This window comes from Suncus etruscus, chromosome 7 (assembly GCF_024139225.1).
Source record: "Suncus etruscus isolate mSunEtr1 chromosome 7, mSunEtr1.pri.cur, whole genome shotgun sequence".
Taxonomy (NCBI): domain Eukaryota; kingdom Metazoa; phylum Chordata; class Mammalia; order Eulipotyphla; family Soricidae; genus Suncus; species Suncus etruscus.
Window position 1 is genome coordinate 53,592,571 of NC_064854.1, and position 24,245 is coordinate 53,616,815.

Sequence of the window (24,245 nt, forward strand, 5' to 3'; positions counted from 1 at the left end):
TCTTACACATGTATGTCTATGCAGAAGGCAGGAACATGCTATGCACACATGCCAAGATACACACATGAAACACATGTATGTACTATAGGCACAACCACATGAACACATGTACACACAAGCATTGCACGTAAGCAGACACACATACACACATGCAGTGTCTCTAAGGCATACCATGCAGAAGGAAGTGAGCACATGTAGCCATAAACACATGCAGAAGGCAATGAACACACACTGACGTATATCAACACATATGTAAAGGCAGTGAGCACACACTTGTTCACACATGTGTCCACCACACTGGCCCCCACCTCAAGTGGTGCTCTTACCTCGACACCTGTTCTCTGGGTTGGGGTCCAGAGGGTCCCCAAAGTAGCCGGCCTGGCACTTGTCGCAGTGGGGGCCAGCTGTATTGTGTGCACACCGGAGACAGTGGCCTGTCAGGCGGTCACAGCGGCCGGAGACACTGGAGTCAGTGTTGTGGTTACAGTCACAAGGCTGGCATGGCCTCACTGGGCCCTGCTCCCCGAGGGGGTCCCCGAAGTGGCCCTCAGCACAGAGTTCGCAGCGGGCGCCTGGGGACACAAGGCAAGTTTCAGTGACCCCATGTCAACACTGGCCTCAAGGCCAAAAGCATGGGGTCCTCACAAAGGGTAACTTCTCACTGCCCCAAGACAATTGGCTTTGAGCTCAGACACCCGGGAAGAGGCTTCTGCTTCCAGCCTGCTGGGCCCTAGGTAAAAGCCACCCAAGAGAGGTCCTGACCCCTAGCCAGCTGGTTGGAACTTGGCAGCAGCTTCCCAGAAGTGGTGAGACTCGGAGTGACCCCAGCATAGCTGGCGTGGGACACGGGTCCTTGTGATGGTTCCTGTCACTGGTTGATCTGTAAGGCCCCATGCTCTTTCCTCTGCCTCAAGCCAGTGCAGACACATCCCGAAACCACCAAGGTGCTTCCTAATGAGGTGTCCCCACTTTGGCCATTCCATTCAGACCTCCCAACCCTCTTCCCCTTGCTCGGTGCCCACAAGGCTGTCACCTGTGATGCCGGGGGCACAGCTGTGGCAGACCACCTCCTCTGTCTCGGGTGTCACAGCACAGCTGAAGCCCTGCGGGCATGGGCACGGCTTGCAACTGCGAGGGTCATGCGGGTCATTGTAGAAGCCCAAGGGGCAGTCGGCGCATTCCACATCAGGGTTCTCATCCCCCGAGTAGCATTCTCCTGGGAGACACAGGGGGTGGAGGCCCGATACTTCCATCAGGTGGGGCCACATGTGGATACACCATGGACCCATTACGTAAAACCACGCCGTGGATTCTCGATTGACCCATGCTATATGGAACTGTGCGTGGATTCACCACTGATCTGAGTTACACAGATACCACATATGAATTCACTACTAACTTGAGTTGCACATGAGTTATGCATGTGAACTCCTGGCTAATGTGGATTCCATAGGTTCCCATGTGTAGATTTTTTACCATGTGGATTCCTTACTAATGTGGATGCCACATGTGGATTCCTTATTATGTGGATTCCTGACTAATGTTGATTCCTCAGGATCCCATGAGTGGATTCTTTATGATATGGATTCCTGACTGATGTGGATTCCATGGGATCCCATGTGTGAATTCCCTCCTGTTCCTCCTTGGGAGACCCACCAGATCCTTTCACACCTCTGCACCTCACCTGAACCTCCTCCTAAGGGCCTGAATCAGACATTCAGACAGTGAAGCTCATTTGTTTGTTTAATTGTTTGTGAGTCCCTGTGCTTAGGGATCACTCTTGGCCATGCTCATGGGACCCTATGGGATGCCAGGAAATGAACCTGGGTTGGCTGCATGCAAGGCCAGCGCCCTACCTGCTGTGCTATTGCTCTGGCTCCAACTAAAGCTCTTTGAGTTCCCCAAACCCCCTTTCAATCCATATTGACCCCTCTTCCCTGTCCTGACCCCTGCACAGCCACTTCCTATAACTACTTCCTGCTCCCCCACTCTGGCACACCCCACAATGATGAGGCTCAGTGGTCACCAAGCACCTGGTCCTGTCCATAGACCTTATGATCCTTTCCCATCTCTGAAGCGAACATAGGTGTGATCCTACCTTCATACAGCTCAGTTCCACTCCCCAACCCCCCAGTCCTTGTGCATCCGAAGCTGGTCCTGGGGTCACTTGGCTTACCTGTGTCGGGGTCACAGGCACCTCCTCCCTGGCAGTTACAAGGGATACAGGAGCCAAAAGGCCCCAATCGGGCTGAATCCCTTTTGTAGCCAGAAGCACAGTCCTGACAGAACTGTCCCCTGTATCCGGTAGGACACACACAGTGTTCCACCCAGGGGGCTGGAGAGCCAGAAACAGGTCGTGCAGAAATCAGGGTCACGTTGTCCAGGTAGCCTGTGCCTGCAGCATGAGAGACCTGGTTAGCAACATCCGAGAGAGCTGTTGGGAAAGGCCCTGCCAGTTTCCTACTATAGAGTCATTGTAGCTGCACAATTACTGGGAGAAATGAAGCATGACATCTGCTGAGACATGGTGACTGACACGGGGATAATAGCTGAATGAAAGGAGTCAGAAGAGAGGGGCAGACAGAATGATCACACTCATCTGCAGAATATAAAGAAACACAGCAGGAGAAGAATTACTCAAAGGCCATAGAGACGAGGGCCAGGAGGACAGGTTCAGGGCAGGAAGTTTGTCACAGATGAAGCCTCATCCCCCCCCATTCTTCCTAGGTAACTTGACCTTACCTGCAAGACCCCTCCCATTTAAAAAAAAGGAGTAATAACAGCTTAGCCCATTTAAAGATCTGATTTCTAACCGCCTGCATCTTTGTCTTGATTAAGTCATTTTCTTTATAATTTTAATGTGTTTTATTGTTTTCCATAGCTAATATTTTCAATTGCAAAATGTTTTACTGTGTGTATTTTAATGTACTTAGCCTGTTTTTAAAATGTATGTTATGCATTTATGCTGTAGTACTTGTGTGTAGGGAAGGCTAATAGGAACAGAAAGTTCCCCCAAAATAGTTTAATAGGTATAGGAACATGAAAGTTCCAGGATAGTGCTTGGTAGAAAAGCATTAAGAAAATTTTAAGATACAGGTGTATAGTATATTTTGCAGAAATGTTATGTTTTTAAAAAGGGATGGTATGTTAATTTTCACTTTATTACGTTGTTGCATGAAAATATTAACCCACCTTTGGCTAAAGGTGGAGTCAGGATTACAAAAGGTTCTTTTATATTTCAGAGAAGGGGGGCCCGGAGAGATAGCATAGTGGCGTTTGCCTTGCAAGCAGCCGATCCAGGACCAAAGGTGGTTGGTTCGAATCTCGGTGTCCATATGGTCCCCCGTGCCTGCCAGGAGCTATTTCTGAGCAGACAGCCAGGAGTAACCCCTGAGCAACACCGGGTGTGGCCCAAAAACCAAAAAAAAAATTTTTTTTTCAGAGAAGGGGGAGATGAAGCCTCATCCCCCCATTCTTCCTAGGTAACTTGACCTTACCTGCAAGACCCTGCCCATTTCCTGGGAGGGGTCTTGGAAAGGGTAGATAAGGCTTTAACCAGAGGGGATTAGGCCTTTTTGGTCTTTTGCCAGCATGGAGGTCAAAGGGAAGATGGCTGAAAGGAGTTAAGATGCAGGGCTAGCTAAGAATGGTTGAATGCTTAAAAGGTTATGATATAGGCCACACATGTGGTGGATAGGGCATAAATAAAGTTGATGCTTCCTGATGCCTTTCTCTAGATGAGTCTGATTCCGCCATTCACCTAAACCTGGAACCCGCCAGCTGAATGGGGATTGCGGAGCCACGTGGCCTGGGATGGCAGAGAAAGATCCCTCCATCCATCCACCTCAATCCAGCACCATCGTTAATTATTTAATTCTACAACAGAGAGCAGAGGAGTCAATTGGGCCAGAGAAGGGAGCACTGTGACAAATGAGAGTTGGAAATGATCACTCTGGACAAGAACTGGGTGTTGAAAGGAGGCAAAGTGATATACATGATACCTCTTCAGTAAAAGGAAAATAGAAGTGTCCACTGGGGCTGGAACGATAGTACTATGGGAAGGGTGATTGCCTTGGGTTTGATCTCTGGCAACCTCTGAACACTGACGGATGTGGCCCAAAACTAAAACCAGCTGAAAGAAAAAAAAAAGGAAGGAAGGAAGGAAGGAAGGAAGGAAGGAAGGAAGGAAGGAAGGAAGGAAGGAAGGAAGGAAGGAAGGAAGGAAGGAAGGAAGGAAGGAAGGAAGGAAGGAAGGAAGGAAGGAAGGAAGGAAGGAAGGAAGGAAGGAAGGAAGGAAGGAAGGAAGGAAGGAAAAAAGGAAGAAAAGAGAAAGGAAAGAAGAAAGAACGAGAGAAGGAAGAAAGGAAGGAAAAAAGAAAGGAAAAAAGGAAGAAAAGAGAAAGGAAAGAAGAAAGAACGAGGGAAGGAAGGAAGGAAGGAAGGAAGGAAGGAAGGAAGGAAGGAAGGAAGGAAGGAAGGAAGGAAGGAAGCTGTCTGCTGTACAGGCAGATTGGGGTGGTGGGGATGAGAAGGAAACTGGGGACACTGGTGTACTGGTTAAGACAGGTTTTGGACACTGCATGACTGAAACTCCAACCTGAGCAGCTTTGTAACTTTGTAACTTTGCACCTCATAGTGATTCCATAAATAAAAACATTTTTTAAATTATTTATACATTAAAAATCTTTTGCTGTGATAAAAAATAAATTTAACCGTGAAATGATTGAAAACTCTATTGCAGTAGACCAGTGCTTCTGAATTATTTACTGTCATGTCCCCCTAGGAAGAAGAAAACATTTTTCGCGTGCCCCGCACAACTGTTAATAGTATCTTTATTAAAAAAAAAAAAAAAAAATTTGGGGCAGGTGCGGTGGCTCTAGACTCTTAGAGTCTAGAGGTAAGGTGCCTGCCTTGCCAGCGCTAGCCTAGGACGGACCGCGGTTTGATCCCCAGGCGTTCCATATGTCCCCCAAGCCAGGATCGACTTCTGAGCACATAGCCAGGAGTAACCCCTGAGCATCACCGGGTGTGGCCCAAAAACAAAAACAAAAACAAAAACTTGAGCCTGCAAAACAAAAATATATAAAATAATTTGAGCTGAATTTTTTTTTTTTTTTTTGGTTTTTGGGTCACACCCGGCAGCGCTCAGGGGTCTCTCCTGGCTCTATGCTCAGACATTATTCCTGGGCCCGGAGAGATAGCACAGCGGCGTTTGCCTTGCAAGCAGCCGATCCAGGACCAAAGGTGGTTGGTTCGAATCCCGGTGTCCCATATGGTCCCCCGTGCCTGCCAGGAGCTATTTCTGAGCAGACAGCCAGGAGTAACCCCTGAGCACCACCGGATGTGGCCCAAACACCAAAAAAAAAAAAAAAAAAAGAAATCGTTTCTGGCAGGCTCAGGGGACCATATGGGATGCCGGGATTCGAATCATCGTCCTTCTGCATCCAAGACAAACACCTTACCACTGTGCTAATTCTCCGGCTCCTGAGCTGATTTTTTTTGTTTATTTTTTCGGCCACACACATTTGATGCTCAGGGGTTACTCCTGGCTAAGCGCTCAGAAATTGCCCCTGGCTTGGGGGGGACCATATGGGATACCGGGGGATCGAACCGAGATCCTGATTCTTGGCTAGCACTTGCAAGGCAGCCACCTTACCTCTAGCGCCACCTCGCCGGCCCCTGAGCTGATTTTTTTAATCAGAGGTGATGTCTGGATTAATGGCTACAATGAGCACACCTTGCAATACATAGCTTTTCGAAGCGGGGTTGGAAACAGGACATAGCCACTCTCAGCTCCAGAGACATACAGAGACATAAACACGAGGCCTAGCTTGTTATGATAGTGTTTGCCGAGGTCAAACGTGGCCCCCCCTTATGGAGTTTCGCACACCCCACTATTTGAGAACCACTGCAGTAGACCCAGCACAGAGTGAAGGTCTGGAAAAATAGGACTAAACCTCCTTTAGACTTTCTGCCTCAGGTAAAAGGACAGTTGGTGACACTGCCTTCCTGCCCAAGGCCCCTGCAGCCTCAGGAACGCTCATGAAAATCATTTCATGTTGTGTTTTGTAGCCTAAGGTGAAGATGGGGAGAAGGAAGTGGGGATTATAGATATGATGTTGGGAGGGAGCCCCAAAATAGAATGGAGGAATGAGGCTGAAAGAATGAATTATAATCCCCAGCAAGGCACGTCCTTAAGAGGCTGTGAGTCACCTTCAACTGCTTAAATCACAATTCAGGGGCTAGACTGATAGTACTGTAAGGAAGGTATTTGCCTTGCATGTGGTTGATTCGGGTTTGAGTTTTGACCCTCAGCATCCCATATGATCCCCTGAGCCTGCCAGGAGCAATTTCTGAATGCTGAAGCGAGAAGTAAACTCTGAGTGCTGCTGGGTATGATCCTTAAAAAAAAATCTCGGGGCCGGGCGGTGGCGCTGGAGGTAAGGTGCCTGCCTTGCCTGCGCTAGCCTTGGATGGACCGCGGTTCGATCCCCCGGCGTCCCATATGGTCCCCCAAGAAGCCAGGAGCAACTTCTGAGCGCATAGCCAGGAGTAACCCCTGAGCGTCACAGGGTGTGGCCCAAAAAACAAAAAACAAAAAAAAAATCTCAGGGGCCGGAGTGATGGCATAATGGTAGGATGTTTGCCTTGCACGAGGCTGACCCAGGGTGGATCACAGTTTGATCCCCCCTGGTATGGTCCCCCGAGCCAGGAGCGATTTCTGAGTGCATAGTCAGAGTAACCCTGAGAGTCACAGGGTGTGGCCCAAAAGGCAAAAAAAAAAATCTCAATTCAGATACTCTTAGTTATTCATTTATTTTGGTTTGGGAGCAACACCTGGCAGTGCTCAGGGCTTGCTCCTGTGATGCTGGGAAGTTGATCACATGCCAAGCAAGTGCCTTAACCCCTGTAGAATCTTTCCAGTCCTCTGATTTCTGCTTGGTGTTTGGGGGCTATACCCATAGCGCTCAGCAGTTACTCCTGGCTCTATGCTCAGGGTCACTCACGATGGTGCCTCGGGGACCCCACAGTGCTGGGGCTGGAACATCGACTTTCTGCTAGTATGCAAAGCACGTACTCCTGTCTATGAGACTCTTTTAGCCAAGAAACTAGTCTGTTCTCACATCCAGTCTTGTGACACACCCTGGTCTCCTTTTCTTTTCTAGAAGCTTTGCTTTCTGACAGCATCAATGAATCTATCCTGATGTGACTCCCTCAAGCATTACAGAAATCTTTAGGAGTTAGTTATCTCCCGGCGTGGATACTTGGTGGCCAGAAAGCAGAGCTGACGACGCTGGGTCCTTGGAGGCCAGGTTCCCCCCAACTCCGCATCACTTACTGTATTCACCGTAGGTGGCCCGGATACGGAGAGCTGTGAGGTTCCGAAGTAGCCGCCGGAACTCAAAGTAGCTCAGCTGGGGGGTCCAGCGGCTGCTCGGGTGCTCGTTCAGCCTGCAGGGTTCAGAGCCAATGTTTTCATTTGACTTATGTTCTTAGGGTTTAGGAGCCAAACCTGGTGATCCCTAGGATCATGGGATAGAATGAGATGGAATACCATCTCATGGAGTCTGGGGATCAACCAAGGTGCTTCATGCAAGGCATGAGCCCTCCTGCTGTCCTAGTTCTTTGGCCCCAAATATGATCATTTAAAAAACCCAACTCTTGGCCAACTCTGTCCTTTATGCCTCTAGTGCAAATTCTGCCCAATAACAAGGTAACTCCCTTCCTGACCCTCATCCCACCCAGGAGTATGCAACCCTGCTCTCTGGGAATGTTTGGCACCTCGCCCCATTCAATGCCTATTCTATATCCTCTATATCCTTTTTTTTTTTTTTTTTGGCTTTAGTTTTTTTGTTTTGTTTTGCTTTTGGGCCACACCCAGCAGTGCTCTACGCTCAGAAATCGATCCTGGCAGGCTCAGGGGACCATATGGGATGCCGGAATTCGAACCACCGACCTTCTGCATTACGAGGTAAACGTGCTACCTCCATGCTATCTCTCCGGCCCCTAGTTTTTTGGGGGCCATACCCAGTGGTGCTCGGGTTACTCCTGACTCTGCACTCAAGGATCACTCCTGGATGTGCTTAAGGGGACCATGTGAAATGCCAAGGATCAAATCTGGGTGGACTGCATACAAGGTAAGTGCCTTCCCCATTGTTTTGTTTCTCCAGGCCCCCCTCCAATTTCAATGTTTTTATTTTGGGGCACATTCAGAAGTGTTCAAGGCTTGCTCCTAGATCTGTGCTGAGGAATCACTCCTGACAGTGCTAGGAGACCATATGGGATGCCAGGGATCGAACCCAGCTCAGCCACGTGCGAGGCAAATGCCCTCCCCACTGTCCTCTTGCTCTGGCCTTCACATCTTTGAATTGTTTCTCCCGCACCCCTAAACCCTCGTTAAATGAGGCAGTGTTTATCTCCCCCAAATCATCAGGGGAATGATCCCGCTGACAAGCCCTGCACTGTGATTTGATGCCACCAAACTCATCTTACGGCCCAGAAAAAAAAAATTCCCTCAGCATTCCCTGGGATGACTCTAAGAAAATATGCAAAACATGGCCCCAACAGACCTAAGACTACTGTGCCCGCCCCTGCCCCCTGCCCTTTGAAACCTGCAGGCAGCAGCCCCCACTCTGGGACCATCCTCTGACCTCTGCCGTGTTGTGTTCTAGATCCTTCTGTACCATGGGATCCTCTATCTTCTTCCTTTTGGTTTTCCTGCCTCGACTGCACTTATGAGCTGTGCAGGGACCCCTTGTTTTCCCCCAAGTCTCAGGGAGAACCTCCTGGCAGGCTCATCTCCTTCCCTCTCCCCAAAACTCCACCCACCCAGACTTAATTTCTCACTGCCCACTCTCCCCTTCAGCAGTGAACACTTGCTTCCTAGCTTCTTTAGTTTGTCACATTTCACACCTCCTCTGGGAAGCCCTTCTTGATCATACCTACATTGGGCTTCCCAGGGCCATGCAAATGCCCTCATAGAAAACCTCCCTTGGTATAGGAGCCAACTGAGGACAGCAGTGAGATCCATCTCTCGTGCTCAGGTCCCCCTCCTTACTTGAAGGTGTAGGTCTTGGTAAGCCCACAGGGCAAGGTCCTTCCCAGAGGCATCAGGGGTGCAGCAACCCGCAGTCCGGCCCCTTCTAGGATGACATCATGAGCCGATGGGCGCCGGCCTCCTCGGTCCACGCGGTAGTTAAAGGTCAGACTCTGCCCATAACTCACTTGCTGGTTCCCCAGGAACTTGGCTGTGGACATGAATGGGTGAGGTTGGCAGAGGCTTGAAGGGAGATGCAGGCATGTGAGAGGGCTGGATAGGTGCCGGTCGGTTCCTGGGTGACCACTCTGCAGATTAGCCCCCCAACAGTGCCGGGTGGGGGGAACGCATATGCCTGTGGGGCATGTGTCCCCAGGCACTGTGGCCAGTGAGTCACAAGGCCCTATTAGAAGGACCTTCCCTAGCACCCTCGTTTACAGAAATAAATGCTCAGCCCTGTGTGGAGCTCACTCTGCCTTCTCTGAGCAAACAATGATTCCTGCCACCGCTAAGAACATTCCAGGACTGGGCCAAGCATTACCCGCTCCAGGAAGCCCTGGCTTTGAGGATGCCAAGCACTGGAAGGCTCCAGATGAAGCGGAGTTTATGTTTGTGACTCATTACAGCTCTTCATTGTCAGCAATGTTTCTGCGCCATCACAGCGGAGGACAAATATGCCACCATGAGAGGTGGGATTCTCCTTTCCAACCCAAGAAGTGGATTCCCCTTTCCACCCAGCCGCTGATACTAACAAAGGTCAAAAGAGCAATAGCCTGGGAGCCTTTAAGCAAGGCAAGAACCTGGACCAAGATTGGGATTCTAGAATGCTCTGGGATATTCTAGAACTCTCTTGATCTCTGGCAAAAGTGTCTGCCCAGAACTCACAAGGGACAGAAGCTTGAAGTAATGCCTATTTTGCCACTTTTCTGTTTCCAGAGACACCCACAGATCTAGCCCCCTCTTCCATGCCTGGTATTGGTCAGAAGCCTAGAAACTTCATCAGTCCTCATGCACAGAATCCAACCTGTTGTCTGGGACACCCTCTCCTGGCCTTCTCTGCTCTGTGCTGTGACTGGAGCAGATGGGTGACTCCCCATTTCATCCCCGCTTCACCTCTCTCAGGATGTTTTGCACAAGCTTACACTGCTTATTGGTTTTGCTCTTGGTGCCATACAACAGTGCTCAGGGGTTGCCCTTGGAGGTATTCAAGAAACCATGTGGAGGTGGTGGTGGTGGTGGTGGAGGGAACCTAGATTGGACCTCCTGCATGCAACACTTGCACTTCAGTCCTTTGGGATATTCCCGGGCCAGACAGCATTGTTTGTATGGTGCTCAGGGCTTCCTTCTGGCTCTGCACTTATAGACCACTCCTGGTGGGCCTTCTAGGGTGCTGAGGATCAAACCCACGTCAGCTACATGCAAGGCCAGTGCCCACTATTGTATCTCTTCAGACCCATGAGCTCCATTTTCTCAAACCAGTTGCAAACCAGAAAGCAAACACACGTACCAGGAGCTATGAAGTAGACAGGATCAGCCCGTCGAGAGGAGCTGAAGATGTCCCGGTGGCGCTGAGACCACTGCAGGTTGGCCCTGGCACCACTCTTGTGCAGGGCCTTCCAGCCCTCAGCATCTAGAACAGAGATAAGGACCGTCCCAATCCCAGATGAAGCCCAGCTGTGCCCCACCCCTTATGCTTCGAGGAATCCCAGACAGGGGGCAGTGAGTGTTAATGCTGTTGTTGGGCCGCACCCACTGGTGCTGGGGACCATCGTGGGAGTCACTCTCAGCAGCATTTCGGGGCACCATGCCACGCTGGGATCGAACCCAGATGTTCCGCATGCAAAGCCTGTGCACCAGCCCTTTCTACTCTCACCCTGGCTCAATGAGCAATTCTTTGTATTTGGGGGAGGGGTGTGTGTGGAGGGGTTGGGCCATGCCTGGTGCTGGTCAGGGGCTATTTCTGCTTATGTGCTCAGGAGTGACCCCTGGTGGTGCTAGAGGGACCTCATGCCCTATTGGCCATCAAACTAAGGTTGGTGAGATGCAAGACAAGCACTTTAATTCCTGAATTGTCTCCTCCAGTTTCTCCGGGGTGTGTGTGTTGCATCTCCACATTTATGGACACTTCTCCAAGTTCCCTGAGGATCTTTTGGCAGCAACATTCAAATTTTTCTATTTCCACCCAAACCCACTTCGACTCATTTTTCTGGCTGATTCTTGGCAGCCTAGAGAACTGATTTTTTTAATTTTTGTTGTTTGGTTCGTTTATTCAGATGCTTAAGCATCCCCTGTGGGGCTCAGGGTTTACTCCTCTGTGCTCAGGGATCACTCTTGGTGGTGTCTGGGGGATCTTACAGGGTGCTGGAGATCAAACCCAGATCAGCCACGTGCAAGGCAGGTGGCCCTACCCAATATTCTATCTCTCTGGCCCCTCGTTTGAACATTTGAAGCCACACCTGGAGGTGCTCAAGGCTCACTCCTGGCTCTCAGTGGTCACTCCTGGGTGAGTTCAGAGGACCATAAATAAGGGATGCCAGGGATTGACCCCAGGTCATGCAAGGAAGAGCCACATGCAAGGAAGAGCCCTGCCCTCTGCCTCATTTCTCTGGCCCTCACCGTCATTTTCCTTAGACACAAGCCTGGTTGGGGCTTGTTCGGTGATGCTCGTTTAAGCTGATAGGGCCTCTCAGGCAGGAGCTGTGGAGTGGGAAGACCTGGGAAAGCGCACTTACCCTGCTGGAAGGTGGAGCTGACCCTGTGCAGGCTGTAGTCTTCTGCGCTCCGGCATGTAGCTGAGTGGCCATAGCAGAAACACTGGGTGCAGCCTTCGGGGTTCTCCGCCTCCAGGTGATAGTAGCCTGAGAGACACCTGCGGAAGGAAGGTCTCATCAGCCAGGTACCAGCAGTGTTGCTTTAGACTTTGTTTTTTTGGCTTGTGCTTCTTTTGTTTGTGTGTTTATTTTGTTTTGTTTTGGGGCCACACATGCAGTGTCTAGGCAGAGGTCTCAAACTCGCAGCCCACGGGCTGCAAACGACCCTCCGTACAAAATTTTGTGGCCCTGCTCTAGAGGAATCTTTTTTTGTTTTGTTTTGTTTTAGTTTGGGTCACACCCCCCAATGTTCAAGGCTTACTACTAACTTTGCACTCAAGGATCACCCCGAATTACCCTCCTGAGGCCCCCAGGTAAATTGAGTTTGAGACCTCTGGAGAGGTTACTCCTGGCTCTACTCTTAAGAATTGCTCCTGACCACGTGGGATGCCAGGGATTGAACCCGTGTTAGACACATGCAAGGCAAATGTCCTACCTGCCCTACTATTTCTCGACCCTTTTTGTGTATTTTTAATTAAATTTTTAGATTTAATTTAATTTTGCACGGCTGTTGCAAGTCAGCCCCTGAAGAGGTTGGCTGAGGTTTTTGTTTATTGTAACAAAGGATGGCCACACCCAGAGGCCCTTGAGGGTTACTTCTGGCTCTGCACTCAAGAATCACTCCTGGCAGTCTTGGGGGATCCTATGGGATGCTGGGGATGAAATCAAGATAGGTGGCATGCAAGGCAAACTCCCTATCCACTATGCTATCACTTGCACTTTTTTGTATATTTTTAAAACTTCTTTTTGGGGGGAGGTTTGGGCCATACCCAGTGGCACTCAGGCGTTACTCTTGGCTCTGTGATCAGAAGTCACTCCTGGCAGACTTGGGGAACCATATGGGTTGCCGGGGATTGAACCCAGGTCTGTCATGGGTAGGCTGCATGGAAGGCAAATGCCCTACCGCTGTGCTAAGGTTCTGGCCCTCCTTCTTTGTATTTTTAAAAAATACTGTAAATTCTTCAATTGAATCACTATGAGATACAGTTACAAACTTGTTCATAATTGGGTTTCGGTCATACAATGTCCAACACCTACCCCTTCCCCAATGCACATTTCCCCCACCAATGTCCCCAGTTTCTCCTCCTGCCCTCCTCCCCTCTACCTGACTCTGGGGCAGACATTTTCTTCTCTCTCTCTTCTCTCTCTCTGTCTCTCTCTCTGTCTCTGTCTCTCTTTTAGACATGGTGGTTTGCAATATTGTTACTAAAAGTATCATGTACCTTATTATAGTAAATAGTGGGGGAGTGTTTGTTTACTTTGAGCCACACCTGATGGTGCTCAGGGATCACTCCTAGCATGGCTTGGGAGACCATATAGGGTGCTGAGGATTAAAGCCAGGTCAGCCACTTGCAAGGTAAGATCTCTCCCCACTGTGCTTTCACTCTGGCCACACCAATATGCTTTTCTTTTTGTTTTTCTTGCTATTTGGCGCATACTTAGTTGTACTCAGGAGTTACTTTTGGCTCTGCACTCAGGGAGCACTCCTGGGAGGGCTGGGAAGACCATATGAGATGCTGAGGATTAAACCTGATCAGTTTAGCTATGTGCAAGGCCAGCCCCTTCCTGCTATGCTCCTTGTTCTCCCCTCTCCCCAACACCCGTATTCCTTCCAAGGGGGAAATCATCCTGACTGCCACTCCCACAGGCCTCCCAACTCCCACCCTGACAACCTCAAATGGGGACAGCATGGGGGACAACCCTTTCCTGGTCCCAGTCTGGGCTTTGATGAGTGTCTGTGCTGTGAAGATGGAGGTTGTATCCCAGGCATGGGGGGTATATTTGGTTGGTTTCTGGGATCCTGGGGACTGAGGAACAATTAATGCCCAACATAGCAGAGCCCCCAAAATAAGAGCAGGAATGATCCCTGAGCACAGAGCCCAGCATAGCCCCCAAACACCAATGAATGTGGTGGTCCCCAAACCACAAATAAAGGACTGAAGGATGGAGATAGGGAAGGTAGAACTGAATAACTGAGATGGGAGACAGAGGGCATGGGGGTATGAGCCGTGTTTAGGGGCCATTTGGGTAATAGCACAGGAGGAAGAAGCAGAGATACAGCATTGAGTTATCCACACTGAAATCAGAAATGGGGTCTCCCATGGGCCAGAGAGATAGCATGGAGGTAAGGCATTTGCCTTTCATGCAGAAGGACGGTGGTTCGAATTCTGGCATCCCATATGGTCCCCTGTGCCTGCCAGGGGTGATTTCTGAGCATAGAGCCAGGAGTAACCCCTGAGCGCTGTCGGATGTGACCCCCCAAAAAAAATGTGACCTGGGCCAGGCAGGGGTGTGTGGTGTGTCACACTTCCTGTTACTTGCTGGGGAACTGGCCGCAGCAGTTCTAGGCTACTATCCATGGCCTTGCTGAAAAATGAGGTAACATCGTTCCCTAAGAAGACATGAGGGAAAACAACCCAGCCCCTGGAAAGCAGGGCGGAAGCTACATGGCACAGTTCCCTCGCCCCCACTGCCCCCGCAGGCTGCCAGCCATACTTGGTGGATGAAACAGCCTAGAGCTGCTGGGTGCCCAGCCTCGGGGAAGGAGGAGACATTTTTAGCCAAGCCCAATGCAGGAGAGGACCCCGAGTTACGGGCCCCCACTGGGCTCACATACCACCTGGCCTGCTCATGGAGGGCATGCCAGCTCCCCCACCCAGCAAACCTCCCTCTGCACCCCAGGACATGCCTACTCTTGGGTGCCTCCTCTTTCCTGGAACGTTCCAGATATTCTCAGCCTCCTAATTCCATGGGCTGGGTCCCTTGAGCTCAGAATTCAGTGCCTCCTAGTGAGGGAGCCTCAGGGCCTGGGCGTGGTCTTACTCCACCCTGTGGTGCTGGTGGGACATCCATCACCAGAGCTGGACCTGGAGGTGCCTGGGGGACCAGATGGGGCCTGGGATTGAGCCCAAGTGGGCTTTGTGCCAGGCTGGGCCTGACCCGCTGTCCCATAGCTCTGGCTTCCTGCTGTGTTTTTGTTTAGTTTTTGCTTTGGAGGTCTTACCAAGAGGGGCTCAAGGGATCGCTCAGACTGTGCTTAGGATTCATACCTGGCAGAACTCTATGTGGTGCCAGGTCAGCCACGTAAAAGGCAGGGGGGATGGTCACACCTGCAGTGCTCAGGGCTTACTCCTGGCAGTGCTGTAGGGATCTTATGAAATGCTGGAGATGGAATCTGGGATGAACATGTGCAAGACAAGTGCCCTCCCCATCCCCATCCCACTGTCCTCTCCAGCCTCAAGGCAGGCCCTTGTTCTCTCTCTCTCTCTCTCTCTCTCTCTCTCTCTCTCTCTCTCTCTCTCTCTCTCTCTCTCTCTCTCTCCCTTTCTCTCTCGATCTCCCTCTCCCTCTCCCTCACCGCTGTGCTTTTACTTATTTTGGCTTTGGGGACACAGGACACACACCCGATGGTACTCAGGTATTACTCCTTGCTCTACACTTAGGGATCACTTCTGATAGTGTGCTCAAAGGACCCTATGGGATGTGGGCAATCAAACCTGGTTGGGGTTGGTTGCACGCAAGGCAAGCTCATTCCCCACTCTGCTGTGGCTCTGCCCCCCTGATTTTTTTTTTTTTGTTTTGTTTTTGGGCCACACCCGCCAGTGCTCAGGGGTTACTCCTGGCTGTCTGCTCAGAAATAGCTCCTGGCAGGCACGGGGGACCATATGGGACACCAGGATTCGAACCAACCACCTTTGGTCCTGGATCGGCTGCTTGCAAGGCAAACGCCACTGTGCTATCTCTCTGGGCCCGATTTTTTTTTTTTTTAAATTTCTGGACCACACTCAGCGGTGCTCAGGGGTTACTCCTAGTTCTGCACTCAGAAATTACTCCTGGCAGGCTTGGGGGAGCCTATGGGATGCTGGGGATTGAACCTGGGTTGACTCTGTGCAAGGCAGGTGCCCTACCCACTGTATTATTGCTCCAGCCTCCTGCTACGACTTTAAAGGACAAAGGAAAACCAAGGCTCTGAGGACCAAGAGTAGAAAGATGTTCCTTCCTTATCCACACCCGAGGTGGATCCTTCCTTGCTTACCCGGGCACCCGCACCCACACGCACCTGTCACAGCGCTCCCCGGTTACAGCTGGCTTGCAGACACAGCGGCCCGACTCACATGGCCCCGAGACGCCAGCTGGATCACAGTCACACTTGGGGTCTCTGGAGAAGAAGGAAGAGGAAGACAGGACTGAGGCCAGTGGCCTGAAGCTCAACCCAGGATGGTTAAAAGCTGGGCTGGGAGAGAGATCAGGGAGCTGGAACTTAGACTGGAGGTACAAAGCCCTGAGTGGGAGCCCTGAAGCTTCACATTCCCTAAGCGAGATCTTCAGTGCACATTGTCCCACATAGAACAGTGGGTACATGAGAGCAAGTTCAGGAAGGAGACAGAGCATCCCACTGTGAGCCAACCTGGGGTTCCAGCAAATTCACAGCCTGTACAGAACACAGGGTATAGACAGGGGAGGTGGGTGAGGGGATGGGACAGCCAGAACCCTTGTAGTCTATTGGGGGAAGGACAGACAATCCCAAAGTAAAGTTGCTGGGGGTGAAGAAAGACAGTCTGGTGCAGAGAGGTGAGAACTCGGGGGACCAAAAGCCGAGCATGTTCTTGGTCATAGACCCTCACAGCATCAGGGACACAATTGGGTTCTGGGACCCCCACAGCAGCATCCCAAACTTACTGAAATCTCTGATCTCGAGAGCAGCCTGCCTCGGTGAGAGTGTGGAAGCCTGGGAGACAGCGGTCACACTTGTCTCCGGTCACTCCAGGTTTGCAGCGACACCGGCCAGCGCTGTCACACTGTGTGCTCAAAGCACCTGCATAGCACAGTGGGAGGAGAGGACATAGTAAATCAGCCCCTGCATGGGGACCAGGCAAGTGTACTACCCACTGGGCAAACTCTCTGGACCCTATACTCTAAAGTGGCTGTATGGTATGAAGGGAATTGTTTTTGTTTGTTGGTTGGTTGGTTTGGTTTGGGTTGGTTTTTGGGTCACACCTGACAGCGCTCAGGGGTTCCTCCTGGCTCTGTGCTCAGAAATCACTCCTGGCAGCTTCGGGGGACCATGTGGAACACCAGGATTCGAACCACCATCCTTCTGCATGCAAGGCAAATGCCCTACCTCATGCTATCTCTCTAGCCCCTGTTTTGTTTTTTAAGTGGCTCCACACCTAGCTGTGCTTAGGGCTTACTCTTAGCTCTGTGCTCAGGAATCACTCCTAGCAGGGACAGCCTAAGGGTGCTGGAGATCCAACCTAGGTCAATGTGTGCAAGGCCAGCACCCTTCCCACTGTCCTATCACTCAGACCCTAAATTGTACTTTCGATGAACTTCTTTAGGAGTACCAAGTGCTGGTCCCAAATCATGAGATTTGGGAAAAAGCCTGGGTCTGAGTAGAGGCTCCTTTCAGACTGTCCCCCACTGGGCAGCTCCACCCCTTGGTCCTGGGTCAGACTGTCCTTGGCTAGGCCAGAGGTACTTCCACAGGGCACTGGGGTCAGAACAACAGGCTGAGACACAGCTGCCGAGTTTCTGGCCTGTCGATTGGAATGTGCTAGAAGCCCCCTGCTATTCCTCACTCCCTCCCTTTGGCCTGGGCCCCCAATTTGGCTGGAACTCCCCCTTGAAGTCACCCCCCACCCACTCGGCCCCCACCTTGGGCGTGGCAGTTGCAGGGCCGGCAGCGCTCTTGCTCATGGGTCCTGTGGAAGCCCTGGCGGCAACGTTCACAGTGGCGCCCGTCGGTGTTGTCCGAGCAATGCAGGCAACGGAAGCCGTCCCCGGTCAGCCGGAGCAACTCCCCATCGAACACGCACTGCCGAGACTTGCCGTTGCAATCACACACTGGGGGCAGGACAGAAGGGGGGGGGTCAGCATGCAAACCCAGAGTCTGCCTGCAAACATGTGGGCTCATCACGGGCCCGCGTGACATGCAAACCACATGTGGATTCACCACTGGCCTGTGTTACATGGGAATCGCGTGTGGACCCTCATGTCCTGTGGTACAGGAGCTTGCACTGCCTATGTGGGGAGAAAGGGAGAAGAAAAAATGGAAACTTCATCCCTCATGAGGGCCTGAGGTGGTTGGAACAGAACTGTGGGGCCAGTCTGAAGCAGCTGCTCCTCCATGCCCCAAATCCTCCAGACCTGGGTGTTAAGCACTTCTGAGATGTTGGAGGAATCCGACTGCCCCAACTCTTCTTCTGCTCTGAACCCACAAACAGACTTGGGGTCTCCACCTGGGTTCCCACGTGTGGACGTGGAGTCAGTCTCCTTCCTGGGGCCACTGTGTTTATCTCCATTTCAGACCCTGGATCTCCTCAGCTGGGCTTCCTCCTCCTCTATTTACTGGGCTCCAAACAGCTCTGAGGAACAACAGCTCCTGGGAACAAACACCGCTCTCCACACCTGTACCTGGTGTTCTCCCTTTGTCCTGGGCACAAGCCCTGTCCAGCACCCCCCCAACAGTCAGAGCCTGTGTGTCATTCCTCCATGAGCACTCAAGTCCCCCAGTGACCTCTCACTTCCCTCAAGCATTTCTCACTGCATATTCTCAGAGGATCTCTGGCATCAGTCTTTAAAGGACCCATTTCAGCCCCAGAAGGCACAGTGGGAGCCAAACAGGGATTGTGAGAAAAAGTATCTAGAGTGCTCCTGGAGGCCTCGACTCAGCCCTGCTGCAGCTCTGCGGGACACTCCCACCCCAAATCTCTATCCTGGGGCAGGAGGAGGGCAGGGTACCGCAGGCTGAGCCCATAGCCACACTCCAGCGGCCCTTGGCAGCCACAGGGCCTTCTCAGGGGCTTGGAATGCGGGGTCAGGTCTGGACCTGAAGCAGGCCGCTCACTCCCAAGGCTTGGCACAGAGGTGGATCTCAGCCTGCATGGAGCTAATCCCCACCTCTGAGCCCCTCAGGCCCCTCCACAGAGCCCCCAATTCCCTTCCTCACTGAGGGGAGCTCCGTCCGGGTCCCCGAGCCCATTTTCTTTCTGAGACTCGAGGGTGCTTTTGAAACACGTGATCCAGCCTGCCTGTGTCCAAGGATCCTACTAACTCCAGGACACACACCTCAGAGATAAGGAAGGTGGGCACATTTGGGGTTCGAGACACATCTAGACTCCACCCTTGGGGTCTGGTATCTCCGGGTAAAGGGGAAACTCCAGCAAGAATTTCAAACCAGGGCAAGAAAGCCCATCTCTGAACCTCTGTAGTTGGGGAGATCTCACTGGGGGCTCTCAACACATGGTGATTCAGGATTCAGGTCTCACTTCTACTTAGACTGTCTCTTTTTGGGGATGGCCACACACGTGAAACTCAGGTTACTCCTGGCTCAGCGATCACTCCTGGCAGGGCTCAAGAAGCCCTATGCTGGGGATCAAACCTGGGCCCACAGTGTGCAAGGCAAGCCCCCTTTCCCACTCTTTTATATCATACTCAGCCCTCGCCCTGAGTCTTTAGATGCAAAGGAAGCATTCACCAGTCAAATGACAGACTGCCGTCACCTGCACTACCCTGAGCTTTATTTATTTGTTCGGTTTTGTTTTGGAAGACATGTCTGGCGGTGCTCAGGGCTGATTCCTGGCTCTGCACTCAAGAATCACTTCTGAACCGCCACTCAGGAGACCATAAGGGAGGCTGGGGATTGAACCTGGGTCAGCAAGACAAGCAAAGGGATCTGAGGATCAAGGAAGAAGCTGGGGCTCCAGCTGAGAGTTCAAAGGTGAAAGAGAAGGAAGGGAAAGTGGAGACACAGGCAGCCCTTAGGATCCACCCCTGGGCCTGAGGCCTGGCACTGGGCCTGACCTTGAACTTGGCTCTTGAGTCTGGCAGCTGACCTGGACCTTGTCCAAGTCCATCATGGTTGGCTAAAGTGTGGGTGCTTGGCAATGGGGAGGAGGGCGGATTGGTTCCACCTGAAAGGGTTGTGCATCCCGTGGAAGCCACACCCTTCTGAACACAGAACCCCTCAATTGCTGCCGCCCTAGGGGTGGGTGGGTGAAGAACATGGGCCGCAGAGGCAGACATGCCAGGACCATGTCTAGGACACTGTTCTGTGATCCCCAAGGCCTTCCTGCATGGCCCAGAGGCATCTGGAAGAAACAGCTCAGAGATGAGAAATGAGAGAACCCTAGGACAGGAGTCGGCATCCTAAGAAAAGATGCCTCATGGAAATGGGACTGAACTCTAGCCCCAAAGGAAATTTCCATTTAGAGGGAGACACAGTTTTATGTGGCATGCAGGGGTTACTCCTGGACTTAGAAATCACGCCTGGCAGGCTCAAGGGACCATGTGGGATGCTGGGGATCAGACTCGGATCAGCTGCATGCAAGGCAAAAACCCTCCCTGCTCTGCTATTGCTCTGGCCCCAGGGAGAAGCTTTTTGAAGAGAGTTGAAAGGTGCATCAAATGTGCCTGTTGTTGTTGTTTTTTTTTCCACCCAACTAAACTAACCTGAAAACTATGGTGGTCACTGGAGAGGAAGGTAGAGAAGGAATGGGGGGGGGTTTCTTTCTTTAGGGGTGAGGGTAAGTGCTGGCACTAGAGGATAGGGGAGCTGAGTTCTAGGCACCATTAGAGGAGGGAGGTGAAACCCCACATCTTGTGATACTGTAAGCCAATGCTAAAGTGTCATAAAAACAAAAAAGCAAAATATATCTATATATCATAGAAAAATTATTTTGGTTTTGGGGCCATACCCGGCAATGCTCAGGGGTTCCTCCTGGCTCTACGCTCAGAAATCGCTCCTGGCAGGCTCAGGGGACCATATGGGATGCCGGGATTCGAACCACCATCCTTCTGCATGCAAGGCAAATGCACTACCTCCATGCTATCTCTCTGGTCCCAAGTGTGGGTTTTCAATTATTTCTATTTTTATTTGACTGACTCCTTTAACAAGAGTCACCTAATAATAAATCATTCTATTTAATCCTGTTATTGTTTCTTTTTTGTTTTTTGTTTTTGGGTCACACCCAGCAGCACTCAGGGGTTACTCCTGGCTCTAAGCTCAGAAATCGCTCCGGGCAGGCTCGGGATACCATGTGGGATGCCACATGAGATGCCAGGATTCGAACCACTATCCTTCTGCATGCAAGGCAAATGCCCTACTTCCATGCTATCTCTCAGGCCCCAATCTTGTTATTGTTTTATATTTATTCTTTTTTTTTTGGGGGGCCACACCCGGCGGTGCTCAGGGGTTACTCCTGGTTCTCTGCTCAGAAATAGCTCCTGGCAGGCACGGGGGACCATATGGGACACCGGGATTCGAACCAACCACCTTTGGTCCTGGATCGGCTGCTTGCAAGGCAAACACCGCTGTGCTATCTCTCCGGGCCCATATTTATTCATTTTTGAGTCACATCCCGCAGTGCTCAGGGCTTATTCCTGACTCTGAGCTCAGGGGTCATTCCTGGTGGGACTCAGGAGACCTTCTGGGGTGTTGAGGATATAACATAAATTGGCCATGGGCAAAGCAAGTCTACTCCTCACCCCCACCACACTTATTTTGATTCTGAAGATGCAACTAGTACAATACAAATGAAGTGAAATCCTATCAGTGGTCTACAAGCCAGAAGAGAACCAGAGCAGGTGAATTATCTGATCCTCCTAGACAGAGCAGGAGGAAATTTGGAAGCAGCTGGTGGGTTAATACGTGTTGGAGAGAACCCCACTCTTTCATGCCAGGACCGATGGGAGCAGCGTTGGCAGTGGAGATCACCCTCCAAGGCTGGTTCCCCAAAGGCACAAGATGTTAGCCCTCGGCTCTGTATGACTCAAGCATGACATCATGGCCTGGCTACACGTTGGAACAATTCCGTAATGACTCAGATCTGTTTGTTCCCGTTTGTCACTCACGTTCTCCATATTGGTGCGACTTCTCTTTCTCCACTTGGTCACTAGTAGAACATTCAGTCTTTTTCTTTTCTTTTTTTTGTTTTTTTTTTTTTGTTTGTTTTTTGGGACCACACCCTTTTGATGCTTGGGGGTTACTCCTGGCTAAGCGCTCAGAAATTGCCCCTGGCTTGGGGGGACCATATGGGACGCCGGGGGATCGAGCCGTGGTCCTTCCTTGGCTAGTGCTTGCAAGGCAGACACCTTACCTCTAGAGCGCCACCTCTCCGGCCCCTCTTTTTCTTTTCTTTCTTTTTTTTCTTTTTTTTTGGAGGAGGAGGGAATCTGAATCACACTCTATGAATACTTGACGTCATTTCAAGAGTAGTCTGGGGACCATTTGGTGCCAGAGGTTGAACCTGGGGCACAAACATGCAGTGTGTACAAATATCTCCAGCCCCAAATATCTAATTTCTGCAACTTTTCACTCCCTTAATTGTGTCTTTTATTTATTTATCTGGTTGTTGATGATGATTCAAGTATCTTGGGAGGGCAGGAAAATCATCAATCAAGAAACTGAGAAATTAAGACAAGGGGCAAGGCACTTGCCTCACATGCAGTTAACCAGGGTTAGATCCCTGGCACTGCAAAGGGTTTCCCGCAGTACTGCCAGGAGTGATTCCTAAGCGCAAAGTCAGGAGTCATCCCTGAACATTGTCAGGTGTGAACCCTAAACAGAAACCAAAATTCAAAACATGAATTTTGTTCTAGGAACAAAATGGACAAAGTATCACTAGAATTATGTTGGCATTTCTCTATTTCTCTTTCAAGCTCTGTACTGTGTTTTTTTTTTTGTTTTGTTTGTTTGTTTGTTTAGTTTTTGGGTCACACCCGGCAGTGCTCAGGGGTTACTCCTGGCTCTATGCTCAGAAATCACCCCTGGCAGGCACGGGGGACCATATGGGATGCCGAGATTCGAACCACCATCCTTCTGCATGAAAGTCAAACGCCTTATTTCATTCTATCTCTCTGGTCCCGAGAGCACATGTCTTGCATGTAGTCAGCTTGGGTTTGATTCCCAGCATCCTTGGTCCCTCAAGCTATGTACTGTTGCATAAACATCCCAAATTATTATTCTTGGAGCTGGAGAGATAATGCAGCGGGGAGAGCACTTGCTGAACTGCATTCGATCCCTGCATCCCATATGGTCCCCTGAATATTGCCAGAAGTGATTCCTGAGTGCAGAGACAGGAGAAAACCCTGAACTGGCCAAAACCCTCCTCCACCCAAAAAAAACTTCCCTCTGAACTTCCTGTGCCAACCCCAGGGACGTATCTATCTTGCTGGCACACCTGAATTGAAAGCTATGCTCTGAGAAACTTCTAAAGTCCTATGTATTGAACATACTTAAATTTTGTTTGTTTATGTTTTTGTTTTGGGGCCACACCTGGCAGCACTCAGAGGTTACTCCCGGCTCTGCACTCAGAAATCACTCCTGGGGGGCCCGGAGAGATAGCACAGAGGTGTTTGCCTTGCAAGCAGCCCATCCAGGACCAAAGGTGGTTGGTTTGAATCCCGGTGTCCCATATGGTCCCCCGTGCCTGCCAGGAGCTATTTTTGAGCAGACAGCCAGGAGTAACCCCTGAGCACTGCCGGGTGTGGCCCAAAAACCAAAAAGAAAAAAAAAAAAAAAAGAAATCACTTCTGGGGCCAGAGAGATAGCATGGAGGTAGAGCGTTTGCCTTGCATGCAGAAGGACGGTGGTTCGAATCCCGGCATCATATATGGTCCCCTGAGCCTGCCAGGAGCGATTTCTGAGTGTAGAGCCAGGAGGAACCCCTGAGCACTGCCTTGTATGACTCAAAAACCAAAAAAAAAAAAAAAATCACTCCTGCCAAGCTCAAGCTCAAGGGACTGTATGAGATGTCGGGAATTGAACTTGGGTCCCTCCCAGGTCTGCTGCATGCAAGGCAAACGCCTTACCGTTATGCTATCTCTCCAGCCCATTGAATATATGTAGAAGTTTTTTGTTGTTGTTGTTTTTTGTTTTTGTTTTTGGGCCACACCCGGGGGTGCTCAGGGGCTACTCCTGGCTGTCTGCTCAGAAATAGCTCCTGGCAGGCACGGAGGACCATATGGGACACCGGGATTCGAACCAACCACCTTTGGTCCTGAATCAGCTGCTTGCAAGGCAAATGCCGCTGTGCTATCTCTCCGGGCCCTTATATGTAGGAGGTTTTTGCTCTAACAATCCTTTTGCATCTCTCCAACTAAGGAACTCTCGATGACATGAACATGACATGTCATTTGGGGAAGATATGTTCATTTGAGTGGATCACAAGCCCCGTTTTTTTTTTGTTTTGTTTTGTTTTGTTTTTTTACTCCTGGCTATATGCTCAGAAATAGCTCCTGGCAGGTATGGGGGACCATATGGGACACCGGGATTCGAACCAACCACCTTGGTCCTGGGTTGGCTGCTTGCAAGGCAAAGGCCGCTGTGCTATCTCTCC

General features: G+C 50.8%; 1 protein-coding gene across 1 annotated transcript in view; it reads right to left on the reverse strand.

Annotated features, from left to right (window-relative positions):
- LAMC2 (laminin subunit gamma 2) overlaps window positions 1-24,245 on the reverse strand; it is a 45,311-nt gene that overhangs the window by 15,204 nt on the left and 5,862 nt on the right. The window contains exons 2-11 of the mRNA XM_049777576.1: window positions 17,563-17,751; window positions 16,588-16,723; window positions 15,968-16,066; window positions 11,770-11,906; window positions 10,545-10,667; window positions 9,059-9,248; window positions 7,340-7,452; window positions 2,177-2,395; window positions 1,034-1,216; window positions 327-572 (exon numbers count right to left, since the gene is read on the reverse strand). Coding sequence (XP_049633533.1) covers window positions 327-572; window positions 1,034-1,216; window positions 2,177-2,395; window positions 7,340-7,452; window positions 9,059-9,248; window positions 10,545-10,667; window positions 11,770-11,906; window positions 15,968-16,066; window positions 16,588-16,723; window positions 17,563-17,751 — 1,635 coding nt within the window. The remainder of the gene's footprint in view (window positions 1-326; window positions 573-1,033; window positions 1,217-2,176; window positions 2,396-7,339; window positions 7,453-9,058; window positions 9,249-10,544; window positions 10,668-11,769; window positions 11,907-15,967; window positions 16,067-16,587; window positions 16,724-17,562; window positions 17,752-24,245) is intronic.